Source organism: Pezoporus wallicus, unplaced genomic scaffold (genome assembly GCF_028554395.1).
Source record: "Pezoporus wallicus isolate ANWC-B61680 ecotype Strahan unplaced genomic scaffold, APGP_CSIRO_Pwel_v1 contig_2456, whole genome shotgun sequence".
NCBI classification, from domain to species: Eukaryota; Metazoa; Chordata; class Aves; order Psittaciformes; family Psittacidae; genus Pezoporus; species Pezoporus wallicus.
The window spans coordinates 2,204,545-2,228,150 of record NW_026637053.1 but is presented as its reverse complement, the minus strand read 5'-3'; the positions used below and the strand labels follow the sequence as shown (position 1 = coordinate 2,228,150).

Sequence of the window (23,606 nt, the reverse complement as noted above, 5' to 3'; positions counted from 1 at the left end):
TATAGTCTAGGTGCCACAAAACTTGTCTTCATAAGGATTATTGGACCAAGTCGTTCCCACAGATAAAAATCTTGTATGGACACCTGAAGAGGTGACAGGTTGGTGAAGGGCAGCTCTGTCACTCCTGACAGTGGGATTACACCCTACAATGAGCGGGAGGAGGGATGCCTGCATCTAGTCCTTGCAGATGTTTGCTTAAGCAAGTGGTCCACTCCATGTTACTCACAGCAGTGGCATTTTGAGGACTAGATGATGTCCTTTTTACTGAATCAAAGAAGGACTAAGTGCCAAAAAAGATCTGTTGTATGTTTGTGAATAAGAAGTTATGTCATCCTTCCACACAAAAAGGAAACACATCCTGGTTTCATCTGGTCTGTCTGATACTTCTTTTAAGGTGTGCTCTTATCTCCGATGGGTGGGGCCTGGAAGTGCTCTGCACTTTGGCATACACCGAAACAAGATATTGTCTTGAGACTGAGTACAAACTTCTCTGAACTGCTCAGAGCTGGAGGCATGCTGCATGGAGACAACATTTCTGTGCAAGTATAATTTTCCATTTAGGCTGTGCACTCAACCTCTTCAATAACTTGCTGTCCAGATCACCAAAAGCTGTTAAAAATGGGTACAATCCATAAGATAGCACATAGATCCACTAGCTGATTCACATTTGCTCTGAAAAAAGTAATTTCATGTGTAGAATTTGGTTGAAAATAGGTCTCTCTGAGCTTACAGCAACCTCATGGTTAAGGATGGCATCTTAATTTTATTCCTGATCCCTTCCTTGACTCTGGATCCAATTACAGCCAGGCTACTTAACAAAGTAGCCTGTTTTCCCCCTGCATGCTGGGAGCAGCGCTGCCTCCTTTTCTACCATATGTGGTTGAAAGATGTCATTTTAAATGCCATGCAAGGCTCAAGGATGGCTGGTACATTTTGGGAGGTGCATTCCTCAGGATGCGGTAGATGACATCCAGCCCCACCAGCTCCCATGTGCAGCACAGTGTTTCCTGTGTATAATCCTGACCTCAGTATGATAAGACATGGGCTCTGCCGTGTGGAGGCTGAGGACTGCCAGCTGGGAGAGGTCCAGGCAAACCTTGCCCACAGTCCAGCTCCACACCTGAGGGCCACTACTTTAATAGCTCCTACCTGCAGTATTTCATCAATGTGGTGATTAAGCACTCCCATTTAAATAGAAGAAAGAAATGACCAGAGTGCTTCAGATTCACAGGAGGATTTAAGGGCTTAGCTCTGGAAGGCAGGGTTTGCTATGAGTACCACAGTGACTTTGTAGAACATTTGCATCCCTGGTGGACGGTATGGGCTACAAGGCTGCTGTAGTACAAGACACCAGTGACAGTTCTGGTTGCCAGAGTGGTAACCTAGAGGGGAAAAATGCTGCTTCCTAGTCCTGCTGTGGGAGTCAGAAGACCTTGGTTACAACAGTTTAGACTGCTGCATGCTGTACAGTAGAGGAAACCCTTCTGCAGAACCTCAGGCATGGTGCCGGCTCTGTCACTGTGCATTTACTGCAGTGATTCTGGCTATCCTTGTCAAAGTCTTTGCTAAAGTTTACTGCAATACAAATAAACTAACAAACTTTTCCCTCTCTAAATAAAAAAGGAGTTTAGCCGGATGGCAGGAAAGTGTATGTAACATACATAGTTATATAGTGTTGAGATTCTGACCTTGAACCAGGCTATTAAAAATTGCATGTGTCTTCAGAAGCCACATTATTGCCTGGATGCAGTATGTATTTAAAGCAGTTACAGAAATACTAACCACATTTGCAGAAATAGAAGACCATATTCAGCTGTTGACACATAAGTCTGGCTAAAGAAAATGAAACTACTTGAAATCTAAATAAGAAAAAAACTACAGTTCCTGAAGTGACTCTCCACTGATCTGCAAGATTTTAGCAAAGCAGAAGGCTCCCTGCACAGCACCTCCAAAAATCCCCAGGAAGACCATGCACCACTGAGCCCCTGCCCTGCCCGCTTGCAGTCCTGCCATCCTGGCCTATGTAAGTAGCACTAATGCTGCTCACTTCACAGGGCTTCTCTCTTGGTTGTGATCTTTGCTATTTTGCAGAGGACTTTGCATTAAAAGCCATTAGCAAAAATAATGAAGCCAGATGTGCTGCCTGGCTGCCATCTAGCTTGCCTGTCCATGGCCGCTTGGCATCAATAGCTCAGCTGGAAGCTGACCCCTTCAGCATGGCTGACCTCTGCCAGTCCATGGCTTATACTTACCGGTCCATACTCCCTCAGCAAGCATGGCATAGACAAATGACTACAGGCTCTTTGTCAAACTGGAAAGCAAGCCAGGCCCTTGATGGGCATAAAAGAAGTACGAGTTTCTGTTTGGAAATGAAAATGAAGGAGTGAGCTAGTGACCTTTTGGTTTTGAATTCTCTCAAGCAGACATAAGTAAGGCCCTTAAGAATGTTATGTTCTCTTTATTTTCATTTTTGTCTTTTTTCCCTTCCTCTTGTAACTCTTCCCTTTCAAAGTGCATGTAAATGAGAGTTGGATGTGGCCTGGAACTGTAGCACAGCCAGCCAGAAAGTTTTCGTTCTGCCCATAAGGATAGTAAGGCAATAGCAAGAGTGAGATAAATTATTGTTCGAATTGGTAGTAACACACAGGGCCAGCATCCCATTTAGAACTGGTGAGACAGCAGCAGCCAATGGAGGAGAGAGCAGGCTTGCTCTGTGCCAGTTGCCCACTTGAGCAGAAATTAATAACAAAAATTTAGATCAGTACTACAGATACATGGGATCGTGTTAAAGATAGAAAGTAAAGTGTAAGCGCACAATAGGTAAAGAACTAATGCTTACAAATTAAGAACACATGCATTTATATGTTATATGAATAAAATATTTATTATTTATATTATAGGCAATATATAGGCAATAATGGTATGCTATTTAAATGGAAATTATTCAACATTTATGTAACATTCCCTTCCATGTGTTCTTTGCAGCATTTCCACTGTGTCAAACACTTGTGCTTACTCAACAAACTACTTTCCTTTCTGTAAATAACCTATAAAATATCTACATAAACATACATGCATAACTTCCATAGTAGCTAGATATTAAAAGCAAAGGAAAACAAACCCGAAACCATAAAAGCTGACATTCATTCTTAAAGTGTAGCAAAGTCTGCAAATACGGCGTGTTTAAAACTGGATTCCAGAAGCAGACAAAAATAAAGGGAAAAAAAAAACCAAAACAAATTAAAGGAAAATAAATCTGCTTCTGTTGTGCTCATCAAGCTTAATTTAGTAAAAACTTGCAGTGACATGAAGTTACCAATTCTAAGAGTAATTAGTACTTTGTAGGAATTAACTGTAAGAATTCTGTTGTAGTCAAACTATACACATACAAGTCCATCTTTTATTTATACTTATAATACTCTACCATTGTTAAAACCTGCTACTTCTCTCAAGCCTGCTTTTGAAAATAAGCAGAATATCAAATACGCTTGTGTTTCTTGTGTTTCCTTCTTTCTTTTAAAGTGTTACTGGAAGCAAAAGGGCTCTTAATGGAGATTAATAAAATAACTTGATTTACATTTTTAAAGTAAACTCAATTCTTTGAATTTACTTAAAAGACTTCTAAAATTAAAGATAGAATTTAAGAAAGAATTAATAGAAGTGTCAATGTCTGACGAAGATGATCTTGTAGTTGGTCGATACTGTTGCGGTTTCAAAAATAATTCCTCCTTTGCTGACTGCTGCACTGGAAATTGCTGACTTTGCATCAGACCAGAGGGTACACCTACAAATGTCTCAGTCAGTGTGGTGCAAAGCATTGTGAGGTGCTATACAGGAAGTTGACTTGGACATTAGATTTTACACTTTAAGGAGCTTTACAGGAACACTCTCCCTCCAGCGCAGCTGGTTACCCCCTTCAGTCACTGCGAGAAGAGCAGAAGTGATGGACACATCTCCTGACCAGCTTTTCCTAGGTTCTAAATATGAGAAATACATTTAAGAGAAATATTAGACAGTTTTCCACAAGCAATGCATCACCATAAACAAAAGATGTAAATAAATTAAGGCTAAAAGAAATTCAGCAAAAACCTATTAAACACAGGAATCTGAAGGCTAAACTAAAAATTAAACTGGTTTTGAAGTAAATAGAAATGTAGCTAAATATGTTTTGGGCAACAAAGGACAAAAAACTCCCCTCCAGTTTTATTAAAAAATCCCAACCAACTACTACAAAGTGTGATACCCCATCTGCAGTCCATCTCTCCTCTCTGATCTCGTCACAGTAGGTTGAATGAACATCAGAGGCATTTGACATGTATTGCTTCTCTTTCTGCATTATCTGCTCATTGTGCTGTTTAATTTTCCAGCAAGAGTAACTAATAAAAATAGTTTACAACCAGCACTACTCTTTCAGGAACATAATTCAAAATCCTTAGACTGGTAACAACCTCTTTACACTTTAGGTTAAAGATGGGAGCTAAATATCTCTGTAGTTCCAAACAGCATACTAATTCATTTGGAAAATACACAGAAAGTTCTGACTGTGAAGTTGAAATAATCTTATTTTCTGCTCAACAGCTTTCACAATGCTATGAATATGTGAGAAGTTGCCTTTTGTTCAAAGAAGTCTAATCTTCATAGCCACAAAGAAACATGATGAGTCACACAGCAAAAGGTGAACAAAATGACATTCATTCATGTCTGTCCTTATTAAGACCTATTTAAGCCTATCATGGTGTTTTGGGGCTTGAATTACGGTTTTTGAATTCCTGGAATTGATGGCAGCACTGCTTTTGTGGAAAGGAGATAATTTTACTTGCAGAGATCTTGCAGAATTAAATTAATACTTGGAACTCCTATAATGAATTATAAATGTAAACTTATCATTAACCAGTAACTGGTGTAATTTATTCAATATCCCACAAACTGCTGGGTCCACTTAGCACTTACAGAAGACCCATTAAAACCAAGAAGTTCAGACAAACTGTTCTCCATCAGGCTGGGTTTTGATTTATACATGTGCTACTGAAGCGTGCTGGTCTCCCTTTGGACTGGGAGGAGAATCTGCCCATGGCAGTGAGCTTGCTGGGTGCCAGGAAGATTGTTTGCTCAGTCCTACACTGCTGTGCCTATGCTGGGGATATGGTCTAGGAAGTAGCTACAGGCAGAAAATGCAAAAGTAAAAGCAGGCTAGAGGTGCAGCTCTGACCTGAGTGCAGCCTAGCACACCTTGCTGGAGACTGGGGTAAAAGGAAATGGCTTTGTGCTTCATTTTCTAGTGACACCTTTAACTTCGTGTTTGGGCTCCCCAGGAAGAAGTTTGTTCTGTGTTCCTGTTGTCTTTGGCCATGAAATTAACCCCTGAATGCACAGCATTTAGTTTCAGCCTTGCTGGTCCTGAATCCCTGTGGTCTAGGTTGCATACTGGTACCAACAGTCCAGGCCAGCACTGGGGCAGCTCTGCTCCAAGGCACCATGATGCTAAAATTACTAGTTCATCCTCTGACTGCACTGACCTTGAGATGCAAAAAAGCAGAGGTAGCTCTGTACTGATGAATTTATCCTACTGACTGCCCTTCTAACTTGAAAGGTGGTGAGACACATGCAAGTCTGAGATGTTAAAGTGGGAGGTGAGGGAGGGCATCAAGTCATGCACCTTCCATTAATGTCAAGCAAACAGACGTGTATGTTGAGGGAGGCATTTCCATATAAGTCATAAGTGAGGCAGGGAAGGAGCTAAAATGGTTGCACTCTTTGGAAGTACGGAAGTGAACATGAACTACATACACTGATAGCCTAATACCACAGCTATTTAGTCACAGAAATAGTCCCTTGAGGTCCTAGCTTGCATATGGTGTGCCAGTGAAAGCTGGTTATCCACTGCTGGTCAAAGTTAAAATTATGTGGTATTTCTGGCATTTTCTATTCTAAGCACAGGAACTAGTACTTTAAATACTGTTTGTTGTAGGTGGCTGTCACACACAATATGCACAGTCCTGTCTTGCAGACCATAGGCCTTATCCTCTAATGGCTCATCCGTGTGACAATCTCTTGATCACCACAGTAGGTAATTGAGATAAATGAGATACTTTATGTTTGGCTTGGCCAAACAGGAATGGCAACAAACGAACGTAAAATTCCTTCCAATAGATAAAGGTCAGTCTCAGCATTGATTCAGGTTTGTGTTGTGAGCCATGTAATTTGACTCTGAAATGAAACAGTCAGATCCCTAAAAAGGCTCAAGTCCACTTCTAGCACTTCTCTGGAAGTTCATAATGCTTTCAGTGTAAGGCATGACTTAACCAGATCTCATGGTACTGCTGAGATGTGTGGTAGTAGGACTGTTTTGTGACAATTTTCCAGCAGGTATTACATTTATGGCCATCTGACAATTCCTCTAAAGAAAATGTGTGCTAAAACAAACCCTGAATTTTATATTTAGACATAAAGTGCATTCACTTCTAGTCAAAATCAGTGCAAATATTTAGTCCTTTGCTCTCTGTCCCTAGTCTTGTCAAAGGCTTTAAGGAAGACAACTCAATGTTGGAAATGCAGTTATTATTTAGGGAAACGTACTCTGGGAACTCAACTATCAGTAAGAATTCCTATGAGTTGAAGTTTGCTGCTCTTCTTGCTATTACAGTTGCTGTACAAATATTTATGAGCAGTACTGTGCTCAAGAGAGCCACTTGGTATCTTATCAGGCTGTAGAAGTTCTACCCTGTGATGTAACACAGTGTCAGTATGAATACTGTCGACGTGGAGAAGAGATGAGCTCAAACCGAGGGGCAAATGAGCCAGGATTTTCTGATGCCTGTTTAGGGAAAGAAAGTGATTTCTTTGAACCCATCCCATCAGAAGCATCTTGTTACAAACTATAATGTTGAAGCAGTTTTATCTTCACTGGTCAAGATCTCCATTCTTTGGTTTATATTAACATGGCAACAATAAATCCCGCCATTTAGAAGACTCATTGAACTTGAGTGTGTTGGACTGATGCTCTGTTTCTGTTTTTGCACAGCCAGGGCAAAGGCAGAGTCAGAAAAGCTTGAGTGGCAGAAACTCAATTTGTATTCAAAGCTGTGTGGGTGGGAGGGAGTCAAACAAACGGCATCAGCTTCCAGTTACTCCAGTGCCAGTTTTTGAAAGATGTTTTCACTGAAAGGTTGGTTTTCCAGGTTCCCAACTGAGCAGTGGGACATGGGACTGCCCAGCCACTGCAGATTTCTGTGTATGCTCCACTGAATTTCAGTTTGGCTTTACTACTTGGTAAGTCTGTCACCATGTGCATAGTGCATGTTGCATATTGTAACAGCAGTTTTTACTGAAAAGGTTGAGAACCAGATATAAGAAAAAGTATAAATACTGCTGTGCTTTTTTCTCAAGATACTGGAGTAAAATCTAACCCCAAAGCTCCAGGACCTTGGTCCTGACACATCTAATAGGGACAGTGAAACACCTCAGGTGTCAAACCCAGGAGGTGAGGAGGCGAAGCAGTGAGCTGCACAGTGCTGGGAACCAGGGAAGGCTAAGCACAGGGCTGAACGTGAGTGTCTGTCCTGGCTCTGGTGTTTGGGTGCCTGCAGGAAAGTGTTTCTGCTACATTTGGGACTCAGAGTCCCAGATCCCTGCCAGGGTCCGTGGGGATTTCCTGATTGTGATTTCTGATGAGCAGAGAAGGGAAATGAAGAGTACCTGAATTCTGCTTCAGTTTGAAGAGGGAATCTTGGCATTTGGGCTTTGCTTCTGTGTTTATTTCTGATTTTTATCCAGTGACTGCTATATGGAGCAGTTGAGGCAGCAGAATCTATGATCACAGTGATAAACAGCCATTGAGACTAGTTTGTTTTATCATGTGTCTTTCAATGTCTTACAGGTGGGTATGTACATCCAGATGATAGTGACTTAAGACCATCTGTTTCACAGGTCCTAAGGCCATCTCCATTTACATGTGTGTGAATAAACATAAAAGAGTGTCAGACTGCCAGCTTGAAGTTTGTTTCATAGAAATCATAGAATAGTTAGGGTTGGAAAGAACCTTAAGATCACCTAGTTCCAGCCCCCCTGCCATGGGCAGGGACACCTCACACTAAACCATGTCACCCAAGGCTCTGTCCAGCCTGGCCTTGAACACCGCCAGGAATGCAGCATTCCCAGCTTCCCTGGGCAACCCCATTCAAGTGCCTCGCCACCCTTACAGTAAAGAACTTCTTCCTTATATCCCATCTAAACTTCCCCTGTTTTTTTAACCCGTTACCCTTTGTCCTATCACTGCAGTCCCTAGTGAAGAATCCCTCTCCAGCATCCTTGTAGGCATTATGTCATAATGCTATCATGATTTCTAGATAAACTATAGCTGAGGAAAGACTTGGCTTTCCTATTTTGTTTTGACACAGTATTACATTTTTTGACCTGTGCAAATTGTGGACATGTCTTTATATGTATCAAGTAATGATTGAAAGAGGCAAAAAAATTGCTGCTTCTGCATTTATAAGGAAAAAATATGATTTTTGAATATGCAGTTCACAACTTCTAATGCATATGCTACCCTAAGATGTCATGAGAATTAGCTAGAGGACACCAGCACACTGAAAGAAAGTGAATTTCCCTGTGCTTCAGTACGGAGCTCAAGTTTTAATCTCCTTTGGAGGTCTTGCAATAAGTAGTATAAACACCAGTAATCTCTAGAATATGCATTGTTTATTTCAGAAGAGCCATTTGGTTCCATTATGTCATTGCTTGCAAGAAAAAAGAAGGAAACTAGAATTTGTCATCTTGACCTGGGCAAGTTTAACAGCCCGGACTTTAACAGCATTAGCTCAGCACCTGACAGGGGCCAGGACCTGAAGGCAGCAAATAAGGGAACTTCTCAACAGGCCTCTTCTGCCAGTGATGAAGGCGGCAAGCCAGTAGGATCTACCTGTGTGTGATGAGAGAGGTCAGGCATCTGTGCGTGGGGAGGTGGGGACTGTGGCTAAGAATACTACATGTGTGGGCAATTTCTGCAGGGATGGGGCTGATCAAGGCCTTCAGGGAGATCCTCTGGGAACAAAAGTGGGGACATGCTGCTTCAACAGAGCCAGTCATGCTGCTGATTGAACTTCCTCCTGCTTTGAGGGTGGCCAGACCTACCTATGAATGAAACCAGCCTGCAATATCTCTGCCCAAGTCCTGGTGGGGATTACTGAGCTGCAAGGTAGTATCAGTGTCAGTGCGAGCCAAGAACGAAGTACCATGCAGGTGAAAGACTGCTGGAGGAGGTGGCTAGGCTGAGACACAACAGCGGCTAGGAGAATTGTATCAATATGATGGACAAGGAGTCCTCCAAGGGTAGCCAAACAAAGATGTAGAAGGCATAGGGCAGCAACAACAGTGGGGTGGAAATGGACTGTGAGCTTTGCTGAGGGAGGACAGAGGCCATGTCTTCTAGCAGATGGGCAATTCACAATGACAGCTCCAAGGAAGAAAGCTACCAGAGAGAGTCTCTGCTTGTGAGATGGTGTAAACCTTTTTAGTTACCTCACCCGAGCTACTGGTGGTCTGTTACCTGCTTCCCCAGACAGGATAACTGATCCAGCTGAGAATTAATGTTGGCAGGTGAAAACTGAATATAGAGTTCTGGGAACAGGGATGCCTCAAGAAAGACTTTTATCATACAAGGCCAGTCAGAAAGCCTCATCTGGTGGGCAGGAGAACAGAGTTGCACAAGTTGTATAGCTTCATCACCCTGGACACCAAGAATTACTACTGTGAACTGCTGAATACATCTGCATACCTTTTTTTGCAGGGACCTTGCTGAACAGTCAGTGCAATGCTTTGTTGCTGTCCCAACACATGCCTACCTAGTTCACCCCCATGTTTATGCCCTTTACCGTGGTGCCTCTTGTTCTGCATGATTGCTCACAAAAATGTTTCATCTGATCTTTTGATTCGTGCTTTTTGTCCAAGTTCCCTCTCCTCAACACCACATCTTGCACTGTTGTATAAACATAAATTATCTCAACATGAGCAGGGGTATAAACAGTAGAAAGGGCAAAGCTATCAAAATATAGGCCCTGTAATACTGAATTTGCTCTCAAGATTATGAGAGCCACAGAGATTTGGCTGAATAATTTGAGGCTGGACTGTTGTATGAAAGGGTAAAGTGCTTCAGAAAGAACTGTCAAGAAAGAAAGTGAAATGTTGATGGGGATGAATATATTTATTTTGGAGTGTTGAGTACAGCTGATGGGGCTGATATGAGTGTATGGTAATTATACCACAATGATACCACAGTCCTTACAAATGGAAAGAAGGATAAGGAAAAAAAAATATGATGCACTTGAAAAAAACATAAGGTTATCAATAAGAGGAATTTCATAGGAAACAAACCAAAGAAAAGCATTAGCAGGATTGACCAGGTCTCTTTATAAATGGAAAAAATGGCATAATATGTCCCAATGCAGAAGTAATATTAGGAAGGGTTGTAAGAATAAACTACTTAGTTAAATCAGAGTTCTTCAGTGTTCTCAAATTCACAAGGAAGCACAAAGACAGTCATAAGTAGGCTACACCATTAAAGGTGATTGTATAACAAAGGGAAATACAAGCAAAATCAGAGCTAACAATGCAATGAAGATAACATGAAAATACTTTATAAGTGCATTGGTAAGAGCTGTATCATTTGGAAGATTCTGTTTGTAAGAATCTGTCCTCAGCAGCATTGGAAAGCCTCACCCAGGAGAATCCGGGGCGCAGCTCAGCAGCAAAGGTGACTAAGCAGTGTCAGGGCAACAATGTGAATGAGTAGATGTCTGAAAGTACCACAATGTATTACCTGTGGAGACTAGGAGTGGTCATTGTTTGCACTTTATACAATCAGGGAGGTTGCAAGGTTAGCTGACTCTGCTTCAGGAGAAGTAAATGAACTAGATGACTCGAAACTTGTTTCTTCTAAGCACTATTTTTCTGTGGTTCTTTTTCCTCCACTGGTGCTAGCTCTTTTTGACACATATTGATGATGATGTGAAGTCATCATGCCCTAAGAGATCCGCAAAAGAAGTATTTTCTAAACAAACAGAAAGGGAAAGAAGCTGAGGTCAGGCAGGTCCTGTTAGTTTTGTGGGAGTGGAAGAGGGATGTAGAGAGACATAGGGTGAATTGAAACAAGGAATAAAAGTAAAAAGACAGAAAGAAAAAAATCAAAGAGGAGAAAAGGAGGAATGACAAAGCTGATAAATGGGAATAGTGAAAAGGATGTGACTAATTATATGTGAAGAGTTGTTTCTGGAAAAACTGACTCATTGAGCAATGATTTGCACAATAAACACCTGGAGATTTGCCTTCTTTTCATCAGATTTACTGAGAGAAACAGCTGGCTCAAGGCACCAGTCTCACTGCTGAGTTTCTTCTTGTGATTTCATCTGTGGCACAATGTTATGACTGTTGTAAAGCCTTAAGTGCTTCTGGACTTTGTAATGCGTTTGACATGGGAGATTTTTTTTCCCTGTGTGGTTACAACCTGTAAGCCGTTGCTGTGGCTGGGAAATTATTTCAGCCAGAGAAAGATACTGGAGGTGAGCAGGCTCACATCTTCCTCTGACTTAAAAAATACATAGGAGTTCAATTAAGCATATTCTGTACCTTGAATTTATATTTCAATTTCCCTCTGCACTTCCTAATAATTGGACTTCCAAGCAGAGATACAAGCGTTTGAAGAAAAATACCTGACTTGTTTTTGTGGCTCTGACTTCTGACATCACAACACGAGTTATTCTGCACTTGTCATGTGAAGGAGGGCTAAAAAAAAATGACATTAGGATTTTGGTTATGTGAGTTTGTAATTGCAGCATGGATTGTTGCTGTTTTGAATTTTATACTTCATGCTGAAAGTACCACTCTTTCATATCCAACTAGCACACAATTGATCTGCATGTAAGTCGTTTAAAGTCAACATGTTTCCAAGAAAGCTCAATTCCTACCCTCTTATTATATTTACTTTGAAACCATTAACAATGAGCTCTAATGCTTTTATGGAAACTGTTGGTTTTCAGCTGTGTTCTAAAGATAACTCACTGCTAGCAGACAGCTTTGAGAAAGTCTGAATCATTCTGAGTGCATAAGCAAATGGAGAACAGTTGTGTTTGAAAGCATGCTGAAAGCACAGGGTTTCTCCTGGAGAAACAAACACTGATTTTGAGGGAAAAGTGTGATCCGAAAGACAAACAGAAAGCTCACCTTTCCCAGAACTGTACACCCTCCAGCTGTAATAGATTCTAGACGCTTCTTTCTTTGGGTATATAAGTCAGAAATTGATGTGCTGTACAAATAATTTAACAGCTTTCAAGAGCAATCTAACATACTGTGGAAATTGAGAACAGAAGTTAGAACCTGGATGAAAAGTGATATTTCATGAGAGAATAAAATAACCCTGTTAAAAACTTCTGAATAAGCATGATATTAAGAAGGGAGTTGGCAGAAAGCATAGCATTTGAAGGATGATGATTTTTTTAAAAACTTGGTTTTTTTTCCCAAATATATTCCATTTATTATAGATTTTACCTTAGTCCTTTACAGTCCAGTTGATTTCTGTTTCCCTTACTACAAGTGCTATAATACAGACACTAGCAGGGCTGGTTCCCTTGAAGGGCTGAAAACCTTAAACAGAAATAAAAGGTGACAGATGGGGGAAAGGAATGATTACCTCCATTATGCAATGAGCTTCTGGAAAAGGGAAAATAGAGTCATTTGCCCAAAATTACCTGAAGTAAATTTCTTGCAGAGCTCAGGCAGAATTGGAGCTTTCTGAGTCGATGACTGACCAAGTATTCTCATAACTCAGCTTGGTCCTCCCAATGCACAGATCTGCTGTGAAAACAAGCCACCTTTATGTCCAAATTCTTGTCTTCTCAACATGAATTTTCCCTGTGACTAGGCAAGTAGCAAACGTGATCTCCACCCGAGGCCCACACCTTCTCCTTTCCACCTCCTCTCCTACAGAAAGGATAACTTTCTCTCTGTGGCTCCAACCCATTCCCTGTGCATTCATTTCTCACAGCCCAACTGAAAAAAATGTGTTCAGAAGGAAAATACCAAAGGACATAGAAATACTGGAGGCTGTAAACTATCTCAGGGCTACATTGCTTCCTTACACGGCTGCAGTTTCATACCACACCTAGTCATTAAGAATCAATAATTCTCCATGCTGTTAATGTTTGAGCTGCTGAATCTCTAGGGCAAGTCTGAGGAACTATAAACCTCCGTGTGGAGAAGCACGGGCAGACACGTCCAACCTGCACAAAGGTGATTCCCACAGCTGAAAGAAAGAAGCATTTTTAGAGCAAAATAAGCTCTTTGTGTTACAGGTAAGGGATAATCTAACTGTCATTTCACAGGAAGATTTTAAAACCTGAACAAATTCTTTGCTGAAGGCTTTTCAGGCAACATTAGGAACTCAGCTGTCCTTGTAAAATGGATGACTGATGTGCTAAGGCTGAGTCTGGTTTGTATTTGATTTGGATCAATTTCCTCCATGTTCTTTTTACTGAATTTGAACATCTGAAATAAATCATTTAAAGAAAATAACTTTTAATTTATTTATGTATTTATTTTATTTATTTTTTTTTTGTGGAACCAAATACTTGTGATTGTTACTGATCTTTAGCCTCCAGGAATATTCTTTGTTCTTTGTATGTTTATTATTGAAAGTTGCTGGAATATTTAAATGATGGTTATCCTAGAGAGTTCTGTGCAGGCAGGGGAACCATAAGGGATCACTAGGGATATAGCGCTGAGATGAAGCTAAGAAATGAAGGGGAAAATATGGCTCTGACGCTCAGCCAGATCTCAGGCTGCTTTCAGTTAAGCTGATCCTATTCTAACCCTGAAACTGTCTGTTACTGAAAACTTTTGTATGAATTTATATATGCTGAAACTCTATTCCGAGTGACAGAACAGTATGTATTTTGGTGCTTTGGTCCTTGGCAGTGCAAGGCTTTGTGAGACTTGGTAACAGCTTCCAGCCAAAAATTAACATTCAAGGGCTCATCAAGCCACTCATCCTGGCCTGGCAACAGGCTCCACAGTGGCACAACATTAGGGAATGATGTTTGAATAAGAGAAAGGAACAGCAAAGGCATTTACCATGCAAACCCATAACCTACATAATGGCTGTATTTCCACTTTTGTGTGTTGTAGTCGGATCTGGACAGAAACCTGGCTGAGACACGGCGCAGTTGGGCAGCACATGAAGGAGTGCATTTTCAGCATTTTCTGTCCTGTACACTAAGGCTGGACGTGTCCCTTCCTTAAGTTTTCTCCTTGCCATAGTAAGTCTTGCTCCTTCTCTTTTTCCTGAATCCAGACCATGGTATCCCCAGACCACCCCATGCACAAATGAGGGCCTTTTCCCTCACTTCTTGCCAGACTCTCACAGTACTTTTATCTCCCCAGTGTCCCTCCACCACAGGCTGGCTGAGAGGCATATATCTCCCTAAGAGGGGCAGATGAAACCATGCAGGCAGCTACTGGGCACACACTGCAGCCTTACCCTCAGGGAGGACATGCCTTTGGGTCCTTTGTCCCACCTGCTACCCCAAATTAATAAGAGATTAGATTGTTAATGTTCCCACCCTACTATTAAGTGTGACTAAAACTGGCCAATGTATCCAAAAAAGACCAGAGCATGAGAGCAGAGAGGCTGTTGGACTTACGGAGGAACTGAATGAATTTCCACCAAGTCTCTAACTGAACGAGCAGCAATGGTCTTGGTTCAAAGTGCCTTCCCAGGAGGTTCAAAGTGTCTTCCTGACCTATGTCCTGCCTGTGCTAGGCTCCAGCACCACTGGCTCCAGGCGGGTCAGTGAAGGAACAGTGCAGCAGGCATCACTGCCAGGCAGCTACCGCGGGTTCACCTTCAGTCCTAGTTTCCTGACACATTTATTGATTTTCCTGATCAATTCAGGTCTCAAAGCAGTGCCATTTTATCTTCATCCCATGTTCATGCAGCTAGCTCCAGCCCAAGAAGAGAGCCCAGTAATTTCAAAGGGTGTAATTGCACACACTAGAAGACCCTGCTCAGAATGGGGTTTGCAAGATAAAATCCTGTGTCATATCCTAAAATGAATGCTGGAGAAAACAACACTATAGGCAGCAGTTTCTATGCTTACAGGTCCCCTTTTTCATCAGCTGTTGATTTCCTCAAGAAGAAGGAAAAGGTGGGAGGGGGGGAAAGGTATGATGGGAAGCCCAAGCAGGAAGATATCTGGAGGAAGCTGTGCCTCTACACTGCCTCCACAGTGTCATCTTCTCATTGGGATCCTCCATGGCACAGAGCTGCGGTAGCTGAAGGTTACCTGTAGGTGTGAACCACGTAACATGGAGCACCACTGAAGATGGTAGCACTGTACACCAGCTTCACCTCTTTCCAGAGCTGGCTTCGTCATTTTTGTTAAAATCTAGAAGTCGTGGGAAAGCAGGATTTCAGTTTTGAAGAACCCATCTAGTTTCCAAGAGGATGTAACACAAGTCATGGCAGTGTATGCTCAGCAGTTTTTCGGCATTTGAGGCAGGCAGTGCTCCTTGGACTTGGAAGTTTCATTTCCAGTAACAATGTGTTTTAAGGGTGCAGATACCTCCAGCTTCCTCTGACTCTGCAAACCACACTGAACAGCTGCTTTCTGTAATCAGAAGATAGAGGTTTCAGGGTGGTCCTTGCAAGACCTTCATCTTCTTGTGGTTATAATGTTTCATGAGAACGTCCTGTTGCCTTCAACAAAGCAGAAATGAAAATGGGACTTGTGTGACATAGCGTCATTGCAGCAGGGAGGTTGCATAGCTTTTTAACTTTGACTGCTGTTGGAGGTTCTTACAGCATGTGGCACCTCCTACATCACTGGGGACACACCTGATGGGAATGACCTTCCCAACCAGCCCAGGGACACCAACAGTCTCACCTCCTGTGGGCAGAGCTGCACTTGGTCCTTCAGAGCAAACTCCTCACCTGCTCCAACTCTACAGCTTCCAGAAGGCTTAGCTGTAGCCTTTATTCACAAAGAGATTGGGCCAGCTCTTTGGTGTTAAAGTGACTATCACCTCTTCTTTGCAGGACCCAAACCAAAGCCTATTCCAGTATGTTTAAGCTGTGTGGACTTCAATTTCTGCTTGTCATTCACCTGGTGAGTTACAGCTTTTCCTTTGTTTATCTGGGAGCAAATGGCAAAGGTTACCTGCAAACCTCTGAGCTCCAGTCCGTGGGGTGTCCCAGTCTGCAGGTCAGGCTGGCAGCGTGCTACAGCAGAGCAGCTGTAACTGTGGGTGCGGGAGTACATCCCTGGCACATGTGTGACCCATAGCCAAAAGTTAAGAAGAGATGTCAATCATTAGGGAAAAACTTTAAAAAGCCTAAAAGACACATGCTTACCCATTTTGCCTCTTGTACTTCCTCCTTAGTTATTTCTTTTTTTCCAATAAGTGGGTTTCATGCTAGGAAAGAATTAAAAATAATGCAACAAATCACCAAACAGTGAAGACGTCTGTATCGTGTTCTGTATTATAATCCATACATGTGCTACATATTAAATGTATTCCAAGACATATAATGGCACATAGTTTAAACCATTCATATTAATTATATATGCTCATTATGCTGTCTATATAAATCTCTTTTCAGAAGATTTTCTGGTGCTGAAATGTATTAATTGTGCTATTTATGGTTGTCATCTATTAAATTGATTGATGTTTGTGAAGGCTACAGTGGTGTCTTATACTTTACAAGTGAAATTGACAGAAAAGATAAGAAAATGAGTCAAATTCAAGTCTACTAAAAAATGTCTCAGAATACAGAGACCCCGAGGGGTGGGACTGATGTACAATAGCGAGTACCTCTTTCTTCCTTCCCATTTCAAAAGCTGTTGCCCGTAGTAGTACTGGCCCGCAACAAAGCCACTCTGCAGGCATTACAGCCATCTTCAAAAGAGATGCCAGCTGGATACAGACCAAGGAGAAAAGCCTATTTCCCCTTCAGGCTCCCGAGTATTGATTCATGCTGTAGACGTATGTTTGGAAATATTTATGGTCCACATAAAGTAATTTTAATCCACAGGAAGAGATATCTCTTATTTGCTTCACAGCCTGCACCTTGAACCCTTTGGGTTTTATAGCATCAGCCTTTGTTCTTCCATGGCAGAGAACACGACCAAGCAAAAGCCCTGTGCAGAGCAGCCCTGGGAAAAACCTCCAGAAGCCAGGTTGTGCCCACCAGTGCAAAACAGGAACAGCCACAGCAGGTCAGATCTAGGGTCCTGCAGTTTTGTTCCAGGCAGAGGCCAGCAGTCAGCATTTAACAGTAATGGTAAAGGGTAGCTGTAAAGTATTCTTTCCTGGCATGTGAACCAATTACATGGCTTTTTTTTTGACATTTTTCTACTGTTGCTCACTAGCATCTCTCCTCCTCCTTCCCCAGATCTCGCTATATCCCAGTATTCCTGTTTGCAAGAAGAGGCACAAACCCTTGTAGGTGAGGAGGGCAGCTCCTCTGGCTATTATTAAGCAGAATCTGGTGTTATTCAAACATGACTTGTGACACACACACACAGAGCAGAGCTTTAGGGTAAATCGTGCTGAACTCAGTTATGTTTTTGTCATAGACAGAATTAAGCTTTCCCTTGGTAATACGTAGACTGTGCTTTTCTGTTAGAGGCTGAGTAGCTGTCCCAGCAGCAATAGCACTAAATCCAGGGGAAAAGTCATGCAGCAGAGAACATGCACTCTCAGAGCCCGGCTCCATGGAGCAATAAAGAGGGTGGCAATGGCACTCCAAATCCATAAAGCAAAATAAAGTCATTTTTACTCCAAAAGAAAGGGAGTTTTACCTGTGCAGCCAAATGGTGAAGACCTAATTCTGGCAGGCAGCTCCTCAGCATTAACAAGACCTTGGTGACAGGGAGAGAAGGGTAGGCATTCAGAGGAGTTTATTCTTGCATTTGGAGAAAGAGGTAGATTATCTGAACCACAGGATGAATTGTCTTGTGTGCAGGGGCTGTTCTGGGAGGCTGATTTTTGCTTTCCTTTTCTTGTTTGAAAACAAGAACAGCACTGAAATGTTAAGGTAGGAGTGTGTGAAGAGGTCTTTGGGCACTAGGGAGGGGGTGGTTGTAAAACTCATATAAAACTCAAGAAAAATTTGCCAGATAAAACACTATGTGAAGGCATTGTCAGCCATTAGAAAGAAAACAGAGGCTGAGACAGACTTACAAGGCACTTCTGTGACAAGGTAGAAGCCAAAGATCAGCAGGACATGTTTGCTCTGGCTGTGGACTGCACTCACATGCTGCTGATGTGAAGTCACAGGGCTCAAGCAGCTTTCCCAGATGCTGGGGTAGTAGGGACCTGAGGATCTCCACCTTTTCCCCCTTACAAAAAAGTGTTGGATTTACTCAGGAAATTACAAGGGGTGCAGCCCCAGTTCCTTCCCATCCCCAGATGTGGCACTGGGTCTCCCAACACACTTGTGGCCATGGGACTGTGTGGCTCCTGAATGGGATGTGATTGGATCTGTCGGGGACACAGAGGTGGTCCAAAAATGCTTTTATGAATTTCTTCTTGCTGTCAGTCTGCATTCAGCTCTTTGGTGCTTCTGTTTGCTCTTGAATGTAGACCAAATCTCATGTAATTATGCAGTGGTCAGAAAAAGGTAGGGCCCAAATGTTTGTTTCCAAATTGATTAATAAATAACACTGCTTTTAAAAATAAATGTACACTAAATAACACAGAGGTGTTCAGTGCAAACCAGAAAGAGTCTCTTCCACTATATTATAGCAAAATAACTCTCAAGAGGTTCAGTTGATGGAGAACTGATATTTGTATGTGGTGACAGCAAACGTCCCTCGTCTGCTTTCTTCTGTCCCTTTCTCTATCTCTCACAGGCAATGTGCCAGAATATGGGGGACCTGCACGTGACTGGGCCTCTGAAGGACATGAATTTCTCTGTTCCAGAAGGAGGGGGAGTGCGCTTCATTTACCAGGTAATCAAATGTCTCTTGGTAGCCAGCCCAGTCAAAACCCTCATAGTTTGCACACACTGACCTTATGCGCACTGTTGTTATCTGTGCTGGTGGGAAGAACAGTCCTCTGAGAGGATCTGAATTTAACTTTGACTTCCTCTATCTGGGAATTCAAGAGTCTGCATGCAAAAAACATCAGACAGTCCCTTCTCAAACACATTTTGAGATGATATCCAAAGGCAGAGTTTAATAAAACCAGCATTCCTAGAGAATGGGTTTCCATGTAACTTGTGTCATCATTTTCCTTCAGCTCTGAGGTTTTCTTCCCAAAGCCATAGCCACAGAAGGACAGATCAAGCTCCCAGGCAAATGGAGAATGTGTGTCATTTTTTTCCATTCCCGTGCTCAGACAAAGCCTCTTCCTAAGCAGACGTTTGCTTTGGAAAGAAACCACAGTTGGGATTTCCTGAAGCATTCAGGAAATAATGTGAAAACTCCTCTCTTGAGGATCAGAAAAGAGCAGATTTGTTTGAGCAGACTCTTGGAATATCATTCCCTCAGACAAGTATACTGTTGGCCACAGATTTTAAAGACACAAAAGCATGGAATTATCTTGATTATAGTGAAAATGCTGAAAAAAGGGGATGATTTTTCCCTCTGTTTTTTCCTAATTCTAGTTCACATCTGAGCCACCTGCTGTGAGCTTCCGAGTGACTGGTGAAAAAGATGGAATAATTGACATTGTGCCAAGGACAGGCATCCTGTATCTCAATGGGTCTCTGGACTGGGAGACCAAAGCAGTGCACAGACTGCAGGTAAAAACTTGGTGAAAAATAGGAAGGGAGGGTTATTCATATTCACCCTTTTTTGGTAAACCTGAAATTAATGGAAAACTGCTGAAATTACAAATTCTTTCCTTTGTCTATGTTGACAGGCAGCTTTTCATTTTTAATATTGAGCTTTGCTGACTGGCACATGGTTTTTATAGTTCTGAAACTATTGCAGGAAAATGCTCCTTAACACACAAAAGTTATTTTGAGAAAACAGAAATTACCCTAATGCCAACACCCATACTTTAGTTCTTCTAATATGACGAGAACACTTGACTGGAAGTGAAATCTGGCCCATGAATGAGGTTAGCTTGTTAACCTTGAAGACTGATTGGGTGAATTCCATGGCTGAAATGGGAAAATTAGCTATTGTAATCTTTTTATTACGATTATATTCTATTTAGTGACAAATGGTGTGAGTAAAAACCACAGAGGCACAGATCTAACCTCTATTAGATAACAGCAGAAAGTTTGTTTTGTATATGTTGGAGGCTATTAGATTAAAAAGCATTCTGTGTTTGTCCTGCTGTTACGCTCTTTTCATAAGGGTGTCATTGTAAACACTGTTGGGAGTGGGACAGTGGGTAGGCGATCTTTTGTTCTCAGTGTACTGTTGTGCCCTTATTCTGTGTCAAAAATGGTGTTGTCTTATTCTGAGGCACAGGCAACTGAAAAGGTGATTGTGAGAGAATCAGTATCTGAACAAAGAACATTATGATGTTTCAGCTAGCCTTAGCTATCTTTATAAAGTCCAGCACTTCAGGTTTAATGGTTTCATGTTCTCAGCTTTAAAGCACCCTTGAAATGGAATTAGAGAGGACAATTTTCTAGCCCCAGAACTTATTAACCTAAACATGGGAATCCTTTACAGACAAGTAATGACAGAATTGAAAAATGATACTTGGTTAGGCATAGTAACTAAGGCATAATAACACATTTCCCAACAACAGTCAAAATAATAGACATAAATAATCATAATTTGTTCTATTATATGCTAACAAAATTAATTCTGGCAGACATAATACATTCTTGGTGCTTTAAGGTCAAAGAAGTACAAAAAATAAGTCAAATTGTTTGGAATGAAAATGCAATCAATCAGAACTAGGAATCAAGTTTTCTTTACAAATCCGTAGATCAGTCTATTTTCAGGTTGATATTTACAATAGCACACTTGATTCTGCTATATCGTGTTGGGTTTTCTCCCTGTTCTTTGGAAACTATCTATTTCTATTTAAAGAAGGTGTGTAGTCTAAGCTGTTCAAGAATACAAGTAGTCTGCTGAGACTGGAAGTGGGAAAATTGTCATCAGAAGTAGGAGTAAGTTATTTTGTTCTGTTGGCAATATATACTCTGGCAAATCATTATCAGTGAGCTACACCACAGTATATACCTTGTAAAAGGAGCCACCCAGTGATGACTCTCACCAGATTTGCATCACAGTAAGAAGGACTTAGCATTTGACATCCTGATGTTCATTTATGTCATTTAACTTATATACATGAAAATATTTCTTTGCTTTCTTTTTTTTGTTTTCTTTCAACTCAAGGTAGAAAGCTTGGATGAAAATGGAAACACAGTGAAAGGTCCATGTGCTGTTACAATATATGTGGAGGATATCAATGACAACCCACCAGAATTTGACCAGATGAAGTATACTGGAGTAGTGAGGCAGAACTCCCGTCCAGGTAATTGTCATAAGAATTAAATATTATAGTTAATGTGAAGCTAGGTAGATTAGTTTAATTATATTTCCTGACATCTTCTTCATCAACTGGTCTTCATGACTATTGGGAAAATACTAAGCAGAGCTGGTGAGGGGGCTACCAGGGTAGGGTGTGGGATGATACACAGGCAGTGTAACCTCTATACACAAGCATCGTTTACTACGAGAGATACATAACTTTCCATAAGCTGCCTTCCTAGCTTGAGGGCTCTGCTTGGATGGACTACATGTGGAGGTTTCTGTCTCCTCTTACTGCTGTTTCCTCTCTAATCCAAACAGGCAAGCCCTTCATGTATGTCCACGCCACTGACCGTGATGATCCTACCACTCTCCATGCACAGCTGGTGTACAGCATTCTTCATCATTTTCCCAATCCTTATTCAGAAATGCTTTTCCAGATTGACAATGTAACTGGAGCAATCTCACCGAGTAGAATGGGTATGTAAAAAGATTCTTATTTGTCAAAAAGCAAGCATGAATTCCTGGGTGTACATAGGAGCAAAACAACAGCACAGCCTTCATGTTAAATTCTGAATAAATGTAGTCAGTGGGACATACTCCACTGAGGTCCTGGTTTTGGGGGAACTTTGTGTTCTACCAAATTCAAGGGAAGTTATCAGAAATGGAGACTAGGATCTAAAAGAACATTGAGAAGAGAGGTAGATCCTCTGGCCCTCAGGACTACACTGACCCATGTCCTGGGATTTTCTCTTCCTTGAAATATAGAAACCCAAAAGCAGTAGCATGAAAAACACAAAAAAAACTCAGCTGGCCACATGATCCCAACTGAATTGCAATGGTTTAAAACTCCCTGTGTCTTCTGCTGGGCTGAACAGGAGTGCGTAACTGGAGTGAGGGATGTTCAGTGATGCATCTCCACAACATGAGACCACAGCAGAGAAATCTCATACAGTTATGTTCACATGATGCTGTGCTGCATTGTGCAGAAAAGCCAGAGGAAATGGCTTGCTAAGATTTGTCACAGAGGCCAATCTACGGAGTGAGTATGGAGCAGATGAAGAAGCATAGTGCATGTAGAAACAGTGCTTATAGTACCATGGACAGATGACCCATCTCCACAGCCTCTGCTTCACTTCACTTGGCTCTTTGCTCTGTCTCTAGGCTCTTATTACTTAGATCCTCAAAAGCAGGACACCTTCACACTCGTCGTCACTGTGAAGGACATGGCAGGAATGACAATGAATGCTTTCACCAGCAGCACCGATGTGATCATCACTGTGAAGGAGAGCTTGTGGAAAGCTCCCTCCATCATTCACATCCAAGAAAACTCAACCCAGGCCCACCCTGTCAATATCAGCCAGGTAGGGCCCTTGACCGTGATTCCTCTACCTCTCCTCAGTGCCTCATGGCGTTGTTTTTTCACAGCTGACTGTGAAGGTGTCCCCACTGCACTCAACACCAGGCTCTTCAGAAACACTTTGGTACCTCCCTATTATTTTTTGTTATACGGTATCCTTTGGGAACGACCTCTAGTTGGTCTCGTTAAATTATTGTTAGTGTGAAAGTGAATAGTTTGAATACAGTCAATGTAAACATTAGAGTGACTGGACTTTGCCCTTCAGTTTGGAGAGGCTGTCAGCACTGCCTTTGTGTGAGAGCATCGCATAGATAGAGGAAACATTTGGATAGTTTTGCTACAGTGTGATGACTGGAGGAAAAAGGGTACTTTACAAGGCTACCTGGCACAATATGGAAGATAAAGCTCTTGAGACATCCCAAGGGAGCTCCCAGACAGTTGGGACCCTCTGTGGAGGTGCCACTCTTCTCTCCTAATGGGATTCTTTGAGCATTTCCAGCCTCACTCTAACACCATGGACCCTTCAGGCTTTAGGCAGACCAAGAGCTAACCCGCTGAAGGTTATTCAGAGGTTAGCTTCTTCTATCCATAGAACAGTCTGGCCGGGGGTCATCTCCACTCCAACCCTGGACCAAGGAAGCTCTGCTGTGACCAGTTTGGTGTGATGCAGCACACCTGCTATATCAAAAATACCTTGGCAGGACTGATGCTGTCCTTCGGCATCCTGCATTCCCATGGTATTCCTCTTTTCACAG

General features: G+C 41.9%; 1 protein-coding gene across 2 annotated transcripts in view; it reads left to right on the top strand.

Moving 5' to 3' along the window:
- The first annotated feature begins 1,871 nt into the window (after positions 1-1,871).
- CDH17 (cadherin 17) overlaps positions 1,872-23,606 on the top strand; it is a 37,144-nt gene continuing 15,409 nt past the window's right edge. The window contains exons 1-7 of one of the 2 annotated variants that reach the window (XM_057403014.1): positions 1,872-2,023; positions 16,085-16,154; positions 18,903-19,001; positions 19,658-19,795; positions 21,357-21,495; positions 21,813-21,971; positions 22,656-22,855. In XM_057403014.1, the coding sequence (XP_057258997.1) occupies positions 2,022-2,023; positions 16,085-16,154; positions 18,903-19,001; positions 19,658-19,795; positions 21,357-21,495; positions 21,813-21,971; positions 22,656-22,855 (807 nt within the window). In that variant the 5' untranslated portion in view covers positions 1,872-2,021. Of the gene's footprint in view, positions 2,024-13,225; positions 13,344-16,084; positions 16,155-18,902; positions 19,002-19,657; positions 19,796-21,356; positions 21,496-21,812; positions 21,972-22,655; positions 22,856-23,606 lie in introns of those variants that run through there. The other variant, XM_057403015.1, reaches the window with a different exon arrangement.